This window comes from Rhineura floridana, chromosome 11, assembly GCF_030035675.1.
Source record: "Rhineura floridana isolate rRhiFlo1 chromosome 11, rRhiFlo1.hap2, whole genome shotgun sequence".
Lineage (NCBI taxonomy): Eukaryota > Metazoa > Chordata > Lepidosauria > Squamata > Rhineuridae > Rhineura > Rhineura floridana.
Window position 1 is genome coordinate 589,066 of NC_084490.1, and position 14,180 is coordinate 603,245.

At 52.9% G+C, this 14,180-nt stretch overlaps 1 protein-coding gene across 2 annotated transcripts in view; it reads right to left on the minus strand.

The window, feature by feature from the left end:
- PELP1 (proline, glutamate and leucine rich protein 1) overlaps positions 1-14,180 on the minus strand; it is a 16,020-nt gene continuing 1,840 nt past the window's right edge. The window contains exons 3-18 of one of the 2 annotated variants that reach the window (XM_061591062.1): positions 13,088-13,193; positions 12,760-12,909; positions 12,556-12,627; positions 12,401-12,460; positions 11,547-11,697; positions 9,636-9,765; positions 9,447-9,534; positions 8,647-8,735; positions 8,425-8,541; positions 7,637-7,787; positions 7,376-7,517; positions 6,458-6,513; positions 5,519-5,725; positions 4,536-5,399; positions 2,912-3,580; positions 1-292 (exon numbers count right to left, since the gene is read on the minus strand). In XM_061591062.1, the coding sequence (XP_061447046.1) occupies positions 200-292; positions 2,912-3,580; positions 4,536-5,399; positions 5,519-5,725; positions 6,458-6,513; positions 7,376-7,517; positions 7,637-7,787; positions 8,425-8,541; positions 8,647-8,735; positions 9,447-9,534; positions 9,636-9,765; positions 11,547-11,697; positions 12,401-12,460; positions 12,556-12,627; positions 12,760-12,909; positions 13,088-13,193 (3,145 nt within the window). In that variant the 3' untranslated portion in view covers positions 1-199. Of the gene's footprint in view, positions 296-2,911; positions 3,581-4,535; positions 5,400-5,518; positions 5,726-6,457; positions 6,514-7,375; positions 7,518-7,636; positions 7,788-8,424; positions 8,542-8,646; positions 8,736-9,446; positions 9,535-9,635; positions 9,766-11,546; positions 11,698-12,400; positions 12,461-12,555; positions 12,628-12,759; positions 12,910-13,087; positions 13,194-14,180 lie in introns of both variants that reach the window. The other variant, XM_061591061.1, reaches the window with a different exon arrangement.

Consider the following 14,180-nt stretch of genomic DNA (forward strand, 5'->3'; position numbering starts at 1 on the left):
TTAAAAGCAAGAAACTTTATTGAACCTTTTAATGTGTGCAAAAAAAAAGTCGCTCCCCAGCAAAATACACATACAAAAAATGAAAGAGAAGAACAGGCTGTTCAGTCCAGAGGGCAGTGATGGGGAAAGGGGGGAACCCCAGCTCTGCCCTGCCCAGCCCCACACTGCCTCTCCCTTTGATCACGAAGGTGCAGAACCATCAGGAACTGGGTTCAGATGGTGCCTTCTCCTCATCCGGTGGGCAGTCCACAAAGTCAGCCAACATGGCTTCCGTCTCGTCTACTTCTGGGGCCTGCTGGGAAGGGAATTAACTGGCATTACCTGCAGCTTGTGGGACTCTTCCCCCAATTCCCTATCGAGTGGCCACCCCCAGCTGCATTGCACTTTCCTCAACACAGGATAGGTAATGTCTCCTGTCACTCTTTATAGTAATAGGGTCCTTTGATCTCTTTAGTTTAAAGTTATGAATGGGTTAGGATATTAATGATTAATGCTGCCATGATCCCAGTAGTTTTGTAATGCTATTCTTCTCTTTCTCTCAATAAAAGCAAGCTTTGCTTTAGTCTGGTTTGGACCTGCATTTCTTGGGTTATACACACACCATTTAGCCACATTTCAGGGCAAAGCGCTTGTTTTATCCCTAGCCAAAGATCCCCCTCCTCTCAAGGAGGTGTGTTTCATGGGACATGGGGGTGGCAATTTCACATACTCAGGTTCCCAAGAGCTCATGTCGTAACAGGGGCTTAGCTGAAGAAAACTCTGAACACCTTACTTTAAAAACTTACAGCAGCTGCACACTCTGTCAATAGATATGATAGAGACAGCCAGACTTTAGCAAACACAGAATGCAAGCAAGGAGTATTGTTCCTGGCTGCTACTGGAAGAGCCCACTCCTCAAATGTGAAGAAACAGCAGACGCCCCCTCTCCAAAAACATTCCAGCCCATTTGGCTTCCTCTGTGCTGGAACTGCAGACAAGGCCCTTTCATGGCCTTCCTTCCTCTGCCTGGGCTCTGAGAGTATCACCTGAGGCCCTGCCTGGGTGCTGCCACCCAGGGAGATCTCGGGGCAACGAGAGAACAGGCTTTTCCTGCAGGAGCTCCCCACCTATGAAATGCATAGTCGCGGCAGGGGAAAGGGGCTTTTTTTCAAAAACATTCAGGCACTACCAATAACTGGATGCTGTTACTCTTTTTTTTTTTAATATGCTTTACGTATTTTTACTACCATATTGGGTTCTGCTGTTCGTGTGCTGCCAAAGGTTCCTGTGGCTGTTATGGGTTGAAGTATATCTTTGTGTGTATATGAATTATAGGAGTTTAAATGAGAATGTCAAAGTCCTGCATTAATTTTTAATAGCATATTTATATTTTTAAATGTAAATCACCTGGGAGACTTTTTGGTAACAAAAAATTATTATTAACAACAACAACACACAAAGCCCTGAACAGCTTGGGCCAAGAACACTTTAAACGCTGTCTGAGCCCTTACAGCCCAGCTCGATCACAAACATCATCCACAGAAGCAGCACTGCTAGTTACAGAGGCCCAGCAGGCCTCAACGGTAAGTCAGGCATTTAGCATTGCCGGTCCCACACTGCGGCTCACTCTTCCGCCAGAGACAGGGCAGAGTCATCCTAGCTTTTGACTTTCAGGCATCTCTTGAAGCCCTTTTTATGCCAATAGGCATTTGCAGGGGCTTAAACTGATTAGGCAGTAACTTTAATGATTATATGTAGTATTTTTAATGGCCCTGTGTTATTATATGGTGGCGTAGCGAGGAACATAAAACTTGTATGTAAGTGGATCGTACAGTAATGTTCTGGATGTCTGCAAATGAGTTCTTTACAATTTAAATCTGATTTGATTTTTTTTTAAATGAAATACTACACAATGTTTAACTACACATTATATGATATATTAAGATGAAAAAGAAATTAATGAACATATTTTCACTTTATAATCATGCAGTTTTATCAAATATTAGAGTGCTATCTAATCCTAAAATAACACTGTTATCTTTTCGGTGCCAGGTCAAGACTTTCCTCTTCTCTCAGGCATTTTAGCATGTTTTTAAATTGTTTTTTTTTTTAAATGTGTTTTTAAATTTGTATATTTGTTTTTAATGTTTTAATTGTTATAAACCGCCCAGAGAGCTTTGGCTATGGGACGGTATACAAATGTAATAAATAATAATAATATAAATACTTTTAATAAATAAATTTATTTATTCTTGCTGAAAATCTCTTTTTGTTGTGGGAAAAGATTCAGATGTTCAATAAACCTCTCCAAACTCCTTCCTACACATCAAGCTTCAGCTTCCTAGTTACAGTGCAGATGGCTGCCTGGACTTTTTCAAGAACCATTACCAGATTAAGATTCTGGTAACTGGATTCATCTGGAACTGGGGACATTTCTACTGCTCTTTCACAAAAATGCCCCCCTTGAGTGGTTATGGCACTCCCCTCCCCTGGAACAGCTGGAATCTGATGCTGCCAATGTTGGTCATGACATGGCAGACATGTGGGACTCCCACATTCATTCGCTACACACATGTGGACTTTGAATCTGGTCTAGATCTGGATTAGATTATCCAGAGCATGGTAATAACTTCTCACTCTGAGTTTTACTGTAATGCAACCTGTAAAGTCAAGTGTGGGGGAGCTTTGGCCCTCCTGATGTTGTTGAATCACAACTCCCAGCAGGGCCAACAGCATCATCAGGAGGGCCAAAGGATCCCATGCCTGCAATAAGTCAAATAAAATTTCATGTGCATCCTAAAGCCCCTCTTCTCTCCCCCACGCCAGCTGATGGACATTTCTTCCATCCAGGAGAGAACCACACCCCTCACATCGCTGCCCAGGACACCCCCCAGGGGCCACCATGCCCCTCCCGGCTCCCCCCCCCACGCACCTCCTCGCCTTGTGGCAGTGACTGCTCCTCCAACTCGTCTTGCACGCTCCCAGCCTCTGGGTCCAACTCCCCTGGGTCTCCACGGCCCCCTTCGTGTACCACCACCTCCTCCTCCTCCTCTCTCGGAGTAGAAGTGGACGAGGGCCCATCAGCGGCGGCAGCTGCGGCTACCCGTTCCACAGAGCCCTCCCCCTCCTCCTCCTGCTTCACGGCGGCTGGTGGCGGCGGCGCCTCCTGTGGGGGCAACGGGGGGGCGGATTCGGTGCCCGGGGGGGGTGGCTGTGCTGGTGGCAGCTCTTCCAGTGGAGGCAAGGCTTGTTCTTCTGTCTTCATCATCAGCACGCCCACCTCAGTCCTGCCTCCCTCTTCCTCCTCCTCCTCCTCCTCTTCCTCAAGTGGGTGGAAGACTTCCTCCTCCACCTCCATGATGAGCCCAGCCCCCTCCTCCTCCCCCTCCAGTTTGGGGGGCTCATCTTTCACCGGCAACAGCTCTGGGGGCTCTTCGGCGCTCCTGTGGGGCAACGTGGGGGGCAGCCCCTCCTCCTCCTCCTCCTCCGTCAGGCCTTCCTCTTCCTCCTCCTCCTCCGTCAGGCCTTCATCAAACTCGTCATCTTCCTCGTCCAGCTCCTCCTCTTCAAACTCTTCCTCCTCATCATCAAATTCTTCCTCCTGCTCAACAAAGGGGAGAGGGAGCATTATCCAGTCTCCCACCGACAACACTGCAGTCACCCTGGGCCCCTCATGGCTGCCCCCTGCAGCCTCTCCACTGAGGGGGCAGCTCTTTCACACAAGTCTTGGCCTCGGGACCTCCAAGCAGCTCCCTCCTCCCCATGGCTGTTCTACTTGTGGGGGGGAGCAGAGAGCACCAGGCCAAGTTCACTAGGCCTTCCCACCCCTCATTGCTCTCCATAGAACATACCCCATTTTAATGTAGTGCATATTTTCTCAGAAATTGTATTTTGCATTTGATGGCTTTGGGATTTCCTTTGGTTGTGGGAGCAGTGAATAGGTTTAATGACATCAAGTAGCTTCTGAAGTGGGGAGCCCTCCACAAGCCCCCCTCCACCTCAGTCGCCAGTCCTCCTCCCACGCAAACGCCTGAGGAGGGTCTGAAGCAGGGGTGGGGATCTGGGTCTGGATGGAAGGCCCAACCTGTGACTCCCACATCCCCGCAGGCCAACTCTGACCAATGGGTAGGGCCACCCACCTGCCAATCACCTGATGTCATGATGACTGGCAGCAACAATGAGCCCCTTTGAAGGCTCCCTGTCAGCGCCCATCAACAAGCCCCGCCCGACAAGGAGCAAGACTGACGTTCCGGATGCTTCCCCTGCCCCACACCTGGCAAGCCACACGTGAGGTTGGGTGGGGGGCAAGTGGGGGTGGTTTGAGGAAAGCTGCCTCCCCAGCCAAAAGGGGCCCCCTGAAAGGGCTGAATGACCCATTGATGGTTTAAAGTAAGAACTCACCGCCCCACAAGAGGAAAGAAACTCCCAGATGGCCCCCCTTTACCTTCCCTCAGGAGTCCTGGCATAGTTGGATCCATTCAGCTGGACTGCAATGGGGGCCAGCCCGTCCCCACCCCCTCCCCAGGTGCCACCATCGCCCCCACCCAGGGCCTCACCTCCTCGTCCTCTTCCTCCTCTTCATCAAAGTACTCCTCATCCTCAGGGAAGTCTTCCTCCTCCTCGTCCTCCTCGTCCTCTTCTTCGCTGCTGTTGATGTTGATGACTGTGGGGTCCTCCTCCACCAAGGCAGGGAACGGGGGGTCGCTGGCCGCAGGGGCTGGGGAACCTGGGAGCGCCAGCACTGCGGAGGGAGGGGGCGGAGGGGCCACCAGGGAAAGAGGCAACGCGGCTGGTTCCAAGGGGGCCTCCTCAGGGGCTGGGGGAGGGGAGGCAGGGATGGCCAGTGGTGCTGGGGGCGGCAGGGGGACTGGAGGAGGAGGGGCCACTGGGGCCACCGCCGCCACCACCGCTGCTGCCACCGTCACAGTGCTGGTGCTGTTTGAGATCTTCCCCAGGTGGCCCTTGGGCACAATGACAACGCTGTCATCGGAGTCACTCTCCAGGGAGATCTCCACATCCTCCTCTTCCTCCTTATCGTAGTGGATGAAGACCGAGCGCCGCATCTTGGCTCCCGCTGCCAGCGCTGCTGCTTCTGCTGTGCTGGGGGACGGGGGCAAGGCGGGGTCCTCGGGGGTCAGGCGAGGAGGGAGCTGGGCCAAGGCCGAGCCGGGCAGAGGCAGCCCCAGTGAGTTGGCCACAGAGGGAGGAGCTGAAGAAGGAGACGCTGGCGGAAGGAGGAGCAGGTGGGCTGGGAAGGGCAGAGGGGGGGCTGGGCGGAAGGGCGAGGCGAGGGCAGGGGAGATCTCGGAGGAGCCTGGCGGGGGGGCAGAGGGCCCAGCCAGAGGGAGCTGCAAGGATGGCACCCGGGGGTGCAGGAGGGCATTGCAGATCACCAAGGCCTCCGCACAGAAGGAAGAAACCTACAAGAGACAGAACTGCATTGAGGGCATGGAAGTGACGCTGGGAAGCCTTCAACAGGCTGTGTGGGGTTGTAGCACCGGGGGGGGGGCAGAGAGAAAAACGAGAGAGGAAGCCTCACCTGAAGGTTGGGGTCCGCACGGCCCTGGCTGAGGAGGCGCAGGGCGCAATGGAGAGGAGGGGGCCAGGAGGGGGCTGGAGCCAAGACCAGGGAGAGGAGGAGGTGGTAGAGCTCCCGGCGGCAGCCAGCACTGGCATATGGAGAGCCGGGCAGGGGCTCGGCCTGGCCCAGCCGGATCAGCAGCGGGACCACCAGCTCATGCAGCCTCTGGGCAGGGGGCAGAAAGGAGAATGTTAGGAGAAGGTGCGAGACGGTCCTGGGGAAGGGTCCTCCCTGCACTAGAGAACAACACCGGCACTGAGGGAGGCCCCCTATGAAGGCTTTCCTCAGTCAAGCTTCCTCCCTCCCCCAGTCAAGTGGGTCAGCACCCATCCAGAAACTGCCTGAAAAGGCTGGCCTGAAGTCAGTGGAAACTGATGCAGAAAGCCAAACAACGGCCTCTCAAAAGGGTAGGAGTCACACGAGGCAGTCAATGACTATGAGCATGCGCAGAGTGCCTTCCACTCAACTCTTTGCGAATGCAGCCGGGCCTCACACATTTGGAGAAAGTCAGACTCAGACTCATTAAGCCTTTGGGGGAACCCCCAGCCCCGTCTCCCCACCCCCACCCTCCTGTAATCAAATCTCAGTTGAAATTAGCGTTCTTCCCTGTGTGCCCACCCCTGCCAGGCCTCCATTCCTGCCCCCGCAATTCCTCTGCTGGCTCCTTTGGGTCATGTTCCCAGACTAAGAGGAGCTACCACATTAGCACATGTGCAAGCATGCACAGCCAGTCGTAGGAGGCCGCCTTGCGATTCAGAACTGAAGCCTCTCCAGTGCACCCTCTGCCTGCTTGGATGCCCAGGCACCAAACCCCTTCAAGGCTGCCCTGAGCCCCCTAACTTCACTGCCCAACCACAAGGAGAAAGACGCAGACAGAGACGGACGCCACTGCCTCACCTTGTGGAGTTGCTCTTTCATGAGGCTACCGGTGAGGAGGACGGCACGGCTCAGACCTGGGGGGGGGGGGAGAGAGCATCAGGGGGCTGGAGGGGAACATCCCACCTTGTCCTTCCGTCTCTACTGAGCTGCACAAAATGCTCCTTATCAAGCCACATTTTGGCAGAGGAGGTGGTTGGGGGGGGGGCAGACACACCTATTTGTTACACTTCTACCTTCTCCAAGAGAGCCAGTGTGGCCTAGTGGTTAAGGTGCTGGACTACGACCTGGGAGAGCAGGGTTCAAATCCCCACGCAGCCATGAAGCTCACTGGGTGGCCTTGGGCCAGTCACTGCCCCTCAGCCTCAGAGGAAGGCAATGGGAAACCCCCTCTGAATACAACTGACCATGAAAACCCTATTCGTAGGGTTGCCATAAGTCGGAATCGACTTGAAGGCAGTGCATTTACATTTACCCTCTCCAAAGACACTCAAGGTGATATATGTGGTTCATATGTGGTAGGCTAGGCATACTGAGAGTGCCCTCTGCCCAGCCAGTGTTCCAGTGCCCTTCGGGGCTTAGTGGGGCTCTGAAGCGGTGCCCCCTCAAGTCTTCTACAGCACTCTTCACTTTGACACTGAACTGGCTCTCAGCCTACTAGCCTCCCCCCCAGATAGTGTCACCCACAATTCTCCTCCCCCAGAGGTGTCACCCATAACCCACAAAGGGAGGGGGCAGAAGGCTCACCAGACGACTCTACGAACTCCGATCCTATTTTCCAACCAAAGCAACCTCAGGTCCACCCACCACCCACTATCCTGCACTCCCTCAGCAGAAGATGGCTTCAGGCATGGAACACCCGCACACCAGAGGCACCAGCGCCCCCCACCCGTCAGCTGGGCTGGATGCAAGGGACTGGAAGCGGGTCCCAGCCGTTACCTTGCAAGGCCGCCAGACAGACGTTGCTGTTGGCCCAGGGGTCGTGCTTGTGGTGCAGAGCCCCCAAACTCCCCACATCAGACAACTTGGCCTTCTTTGGGGCGCTGGGCTTCCCGTCAGAGCCAGACCGGGCCTCCCGCAACTGGAGGGGGAGGAGGAAGAAAGGGGAGGAGCCATGAGAAGGCAGCTGGGGAGGGGACGGGAGGCTCACCAAAACAGCCTGGGGAGCATGGAGGAAGAGAGGGGAGAAGGAAGCCTCACCTTGAGCGTGTCAGCTGGGGGGCTGATGTCGCTGATCAGGTGACCCAGCAGAGCCTCAGTTTGGGTCCTGGGCCCCAGCAGGATGCCAGAGGCCACCCCAGCCATCTTTATCCAGAGATCCAGGACTTCATAAAGCCGAGTCCGAACCGCACTGAGGAAGAAGAGGAGAGCATTTGGGGCCGATTCTTTGCCCAGGGCTGGTTTGCAACATTCTCATATCAATGAGGGGAGCCCAACCCAGGGACAGAGAGGGCCCTGCTTTGTCAACAGGCTGCCCCCCCCCCGTTTCTTTGCTAATTTGGGGCATTTGTTTAACAGCCAACCAACATTTGCCCTGCAAAGGGCTCTTCACCATCGGAGACAATCCTGGAGGACAGCGGCTGCCCCTCAACAGTAAACCACCGTGGGCTAAATGGCCAGAATGGTCTGAACCAGCTCATCACACCCACACGGTACATTGAACACTGAAAGCACAGTTCTACCACTTTAACAGTTCTGGAGGATCCTGGGAACGGCGATGGGTGCTGGGAACCCTGTGAAGTCAGCACCCTCCTTAAGAAACTACAGCTCCATGATGTAAGAATGCTTCAAATGCAGGGTGCAGATGTGGCGCTGGGGTTATGGCAGCTTCCCAGACTCTTTCCTACGGAGCGCCTGCAGCAGACGACGAGGTGGTGCCTCACACTACGTACCAGGATCACTGCACAGCCTACCACTGCAGATGGTTCACTACCCCAAACAAGGGCCTCCCCGCGCCACTCAGCCAGCCTTGCAGGCCCCCCACAAACCTGTAAGGCCGCTCCTGTCCATGGGGGAAGAGCTCTCGGCCACTGCTCCACATGCTCAGGACTTGCGGGAACAAGCGGCAGAGGGTGCCCCCAAACCGGACCAGGCGGGGACCACACCTGCAGAAGGGGGCAGGTGTCAGAAAGAAACATCCAGCCCTGGGGAAGACCCTCGAGGGCAACCCCAGCAGGGGACCCCGTGCCCCCTCCCTCCCTCGGACTCACGCCAAGATGAGAGCAGAGAGGAGGTCTAAGGCCTCCAGGTGGATGGAGGGCAGGAGCAGCATCCGGAGAGGCCCATCCCCGAACCAGCTCTGGAAGGGAGGAAGGGGAGGGAGATCAGGAGGAGGAGAGCACCCCAACCCACCCTTAACTGGGGCTTCTGCTCACCTTGCTGTCTCATCATATAGTCACAAACTGCATCATCAATTGTCATCAGTTCTAATAAGTTTAACATACATTTGCAAGGTTTAAACCATTACCAAAAAATCATTACAAAAGAAATAAAATATTTCATCTCTATATAATACCCTGCATCCATATACTGTACAAAAAGCCAATTCTGATTTAAGGAGTGTTATGAAGTTATTAGCAACCCTTACCCACCCCATATATATGGTCTGCCTAGTAAACGTCGCAAGACGTCACCCTAACAGTTGGAAACGACTCGCACTACAAGTGCGGGGACCCCTTTACCTTTTTTACCTGCTATTATGTTTTAAGGTGAATGTCAAGTTACGCAAGTGAAAATAAAAGACTGAACGCTGTCTTGGAATTTTACACTCGATCAACAAAAGTCACATGTGAACCTGATACCACCTTAACCAATCATGGCCTTCCCCCAAAGTATCCTGGGATGTGCAGCTTGCGAAGGGTGCTCAGAGCTGTTAGGAGACACCCCCCCATTCCCCTCACAGCGCTCCAGTTCCCAGAGTTCCCTGGGAGGAGGGAGGGGTTATTGTCAAGCCATCTGTGGCTTGGAGCTATGCGGAGAGGTCCCGGAGTCACCACCTCTCCATACTCACTATGTTTTTCGTGGAGATATTGAGAGCTCGGCAAATGAGGTCCAGGATGTCTTGAACAGGGACAGTCACGGGAGCCACAAACTCGTTACTGAAATGGGAAGCAAGGCAGATTTGGGGGTCGTGAGTCCCACATACTACAAAGCTGTGAAGCGGCACAGCAGGTGGGGGCAGAGGAGGGAGGGTCACAACCTTAGCATCTTGCAGAGGCATTTTGCCAGTCCTGAGAATCGGTGCTTCAGATGAAGGATGAAGTTCACCTCTCCATCCTCTGGCGCTGACAGCGGGATCTCCACACCAGGCCCGTCGTAAGGGAGGGGATCTGGAGGAAAGGTGCAGCAGGGGACCCATCAGGCCTGCCTTTTACTTTAACAAGGTGTACTTTATACCGCTTACTAGAACAAGAGACCTCTAAGTGGTTAATAAAACAATCTAAAATATTCATTTAAAATACCAATAAAATACAAACATTGAAAACAAATTACAGATTTTATTTTATCCTTAATTTTTTTTAAAATGTAACACACCTACTAAAACATACCTTGGTCAGCTTGTTTTTTATTACTTGTTTCTAACTGTTTTTTAACTCATCATTTAAAAGAAAAATTGTAAACGGCTTAGAGGTTTTATTACAATCAGGCAGTATGTAAATTTTGTTAAAATAAATAAACCTCTGCTTGTTCTTCGTCTTGTTTGAGTAAATCTTTTTGTGTATTTTACTTATATTTAGCTACGTCAGGCACCCCCTGAATGGAAAGGCAGGACATAAATTCACTAAAATAAATAAACCTGTTCCAGGTGCAGAGGCAAACTCAGAAGGGGACCACACTGCAGTCACCTGGAGGGGAGGCAACCCCTTTCGGCACTGACACAGTGGGGAATCCTGCTTTTAACAGGGCCCAGCAGCTGGACAGCCATCTGTCGGGAATGCTTTGATATGGATTCCTGCAATGAGCAGGGGGTTCGACTTGATGGCCTTACAGGCCCCTTCCAATTCTACTATTCTATGATCAGCCAGACTAAGGGCCTACAGTACCTACTTTGAGGAAGAAGGTCCCAGGCACCTCCTGTTAAACATGTGCATGGCTGGGAAATGGCCCTTCTCCTTGTTGGATCCCCGGCACCCCTGTGCCTCCCCAACAGCCTGCCCCCTCTCCCATCTGAACAGGAAGGTGCTTCTTGACATCTAGGACTGACCAGAAATGCCTGCTGACAAGACTGCACTAGAGGAAGATGGCCCAAAGGTCTGGCATTGTACACGGGCAGCATCATGTTGTGGGCCCAGAAAGACTAAAATCTGACAATGAGCAGGAAAAGGGTGAAAAAAGGAGTCCCTTGTGGTTAAAAAATGCCCACCCTCAAAAGGCGGAGGATGGCCAAACAACCATTTTAAAATACTGAATCACAAGTAAATAACCCGTATTTTTGGAAGATATTCAGACTGAATGGGCGTTAAGCACATAAAATGAAAATGCATTTTGATCAGATTTGATCAGACCAATGGACAACAGTTTGATTTCGCTCTTCTCTTTAATCAACTTTCAGCACTGATCCTGTTCATCTCAAGCGGATTCAACACAACACCACAACCAAAAGGCTCCAGCTCATAAACAAAGCATTTAAATTAATTGCTCCCTCAAGTGTAAATGTTGCAGGGGACATTCAAGCACCATCTGTCAGGCATGACAGTGCAAAGTCAAAACGGCTCCTGAAAAATTAATGTGCGTGTGTTATATGCTTATGATCCAATACTGATTAGCTAGGAATGCTGATTACAAAGTGATAGCTAGCTGGCTGGTCCTGGGTGCCAGGTTTGTCCCCGTACCTTGACCAAATTGGCTCCCAGGTGAGGATCAAACTGGTTCTGTCCCCAGACTCACCACCAGCCAAAATCCTCCCCCACCCAATGGTCAATGTGCGCAGGAACACAACTGCAGGCAAATCTTTTCAACATTGAGCCAAGAGTTGTAGTTCAACACTGGAGAGATTCTGGCCCAACATGTACGTTTGCTTCCTGTAATAAACACTCGTCCTGCTAAGAGCCCTGCCCCCCCCAATGCACCTCCTGCCTGGGGCTTGGCTCATCCCTCCAACAGTACGCACCTGTCTCTGCACCCTCATAGAGTGTCCCCAGCATGCTGTGGAGCGTGGCCAGAAGGCAGTGGGCTTGTTGCTCCCAGCATTCTGTGTACTTGAGCCCCTGAGTGAAACCGGCGCCCAGAGAGGGCAAGAGTGCGTAGCATTCGCAGGCCAGCTGAGGGGGAGGAAGACAGACAGATGATGCAACTGCAAGCACAGGCACCAAGACAGCGCCATTCCGCCCGGGGGGGGGGAGTAGAACCACGCTGTGCTCCCCAATTTCTACCAGCAGCACGTGGGTGACTGAGGGAGCAAACTACCTTGGGATCTCCCATGTGCAACAATCAACCATCTAGGGGGGTGGGGAGGTTGTTGTCTGGCTTCTTGTATTCAGCCCCAGGATGTAAACACCCACAGGGGCAATTAGTCTGGAAGCCATTTATGTAATTAAGCAGGACAAAGGGATGTTAACACCTGAGGAAACAGTTAATAAAATTAATACACTAGTTTTAATGTTTCAAAAAACACATGCAGAAGAGAAAACAGTTCCGACATATCCTCTCCCTTCCTCAGACAAATTTAATAGAGGATATGGCTACCAGTGGCTACTAGCCACGATGGCTTTGTTCCCCCTTCACTGTTGGAGGCAGGAAATGTCAGCTGCTGGGAAGTGCATGGGGAGGGGGGAGAGCACTGCTGTGGCACTCGCACAACCTGCGTGGGAACAAGGTGCCCCCTGCGGCCTGATCCAGCAGCTGGGCTCTTGTTACTTTTCCATTCCCACCCCAATGAAAGTGAGCTTTTCCCAGTTTAAGCCAGAAGACGGGGGGGCAGGCATAGGTGGGAAGAGGAAGAGAGAGTGCAAGAGAGGCTGTTACCTGCTGCAGGTGGGGCGTTTCTGCATCAACGTGGGCCAGGATGTAGGCTGCCAATTTACCCTACAGGGGCAGAAAGGCAGTGGGGGGGAGAGAAATCAGTGGGGATTCAGGAGTCAAGAGCTCCTCCACCCTCACCCCAGGCACAGAACACTTACTCGCAAGGAGCCACACGCCCGGGGATAAAAGGTCATGCATGCTTTGCTTCCCTCCAGGGTGGAAATCTGGCACTGAGCAGAAAAGGGGGGGGGAGAAAGGTGAGAGTGAACACTTTCTGTGGGAGGCAGCCTTGACATGGGCTTGGCTGGCTTTCAGGAGCACCACAAATGAAGGTTTCCTAATTGGGGATGGGGCAGGCTCACCTCAGGTTTGAGGGCCAGCAAAGAAGTGAGCAGTCCAGGAATGTGGTTGATGCCGATGTCTCGCGCCAGTTCAGGGATCTGGCAGGAAAACTCCAGCAGGTCCCGGAGGACCACCACAGCCAGCTCCATCGTGGGGGGCGGATCCTGAGACTTTAAGGAAGAGGAAACAAATGGGGGGCCCTCCTCAATCATCCCCACAATGAGTCATTAAGCCGCCTCAGGGATCCAAAATATCCTCGGCCTCCCCCCGTCACCAAATGGAACCACCACCCACCACCCTTGGGCCAGGATGCCCAGAGAGGGTGCTGCAATCCTCCCTCCGCCTCACCTGGATGAGGTGCTGCAGGCTCCGCAACCAGCTCAAGCAGTTTTGGCTGAACACTTCGGTAGAACTCTCCGTCACCAGCAGAGAGAGCAGACAGAGTCCCTCAAACCTTCAGGGGAAGGGGGAGGAAAGGTTGAGGAGGGTGATGCAATACATGCCAACCCTCCACCCAACATCTACCTGTTGCACACGGGTGGGCAAACCCTGTCTGCTCCCCAAACTTACTACAGGCCAGTATTTGGTGAATGCAGATGAGATCGTTTCTCCTCCCCACAACCCAATCCAAAGAGGACTAAGTAAGGATGAGGAAGCGTCTGTGGCCCCACAGATGTCACTGGACCCCCAACTCCCAGCAGCCAGCCTGGCCCACGGTCCTCAGGGATGAAGAGGGGAGTTGGGAGTCCAGCAACACCAATGTTTCCCCTGCCTTGATCTAAAGTTCTCAGCCACCTCTGTGCCTGGAACCTGAAGGAGGAAACTAAAACGAGGCTACAAAATTTAAGGGTTTTTTTTAGCTTGGAAAAAGGTGAGGAGCCCATATGACCCTTCCCACACACCAAGGCCTGCTCCAGGGTCCATCTTGAGAGCTCACCCAAAAAATAAGCTCAACTGGTAGAGGACAAGAAACAGGGACTTCTTGGTGGTGGCCTAAAGAGGCCTTAGGAGAGGACACTGCAGCAAAGCAATCTTAACCAGGGACTGCAGAAGGTGCGTGTGTGTGGGGATTATGGGAGGGGGTTGCTGCACCGGTTCCAGGGTGGTACAAGCTAAGGGACCCAAGGATCGGGTGGGCTTTGGTCACCACTAAACACCCAGTTTTCCACTAACTATGGGTGGGGTGGCAGAAGTAGAAAAGTGGCGGATGAGCTCTTGCAAAGGGCTCAGTTGGCATTGGGTCTTGCAGCTCAGTTCTTGCACCTTAATCTGGGGGTGCGGGCAATAAGCAGTTTGGAGCCCTTGTGAGGAACCTGACCAGGCCAGCAAGCAAAGGGCCAGTTAAGGGGGCGGGCAACCTTTAACTCAACCCTGCTTGCTGGGGACTGTAGACCAACACACCTGTTGGAGCACCCAAAGGCGGCTTTAACTGCAGGGATAT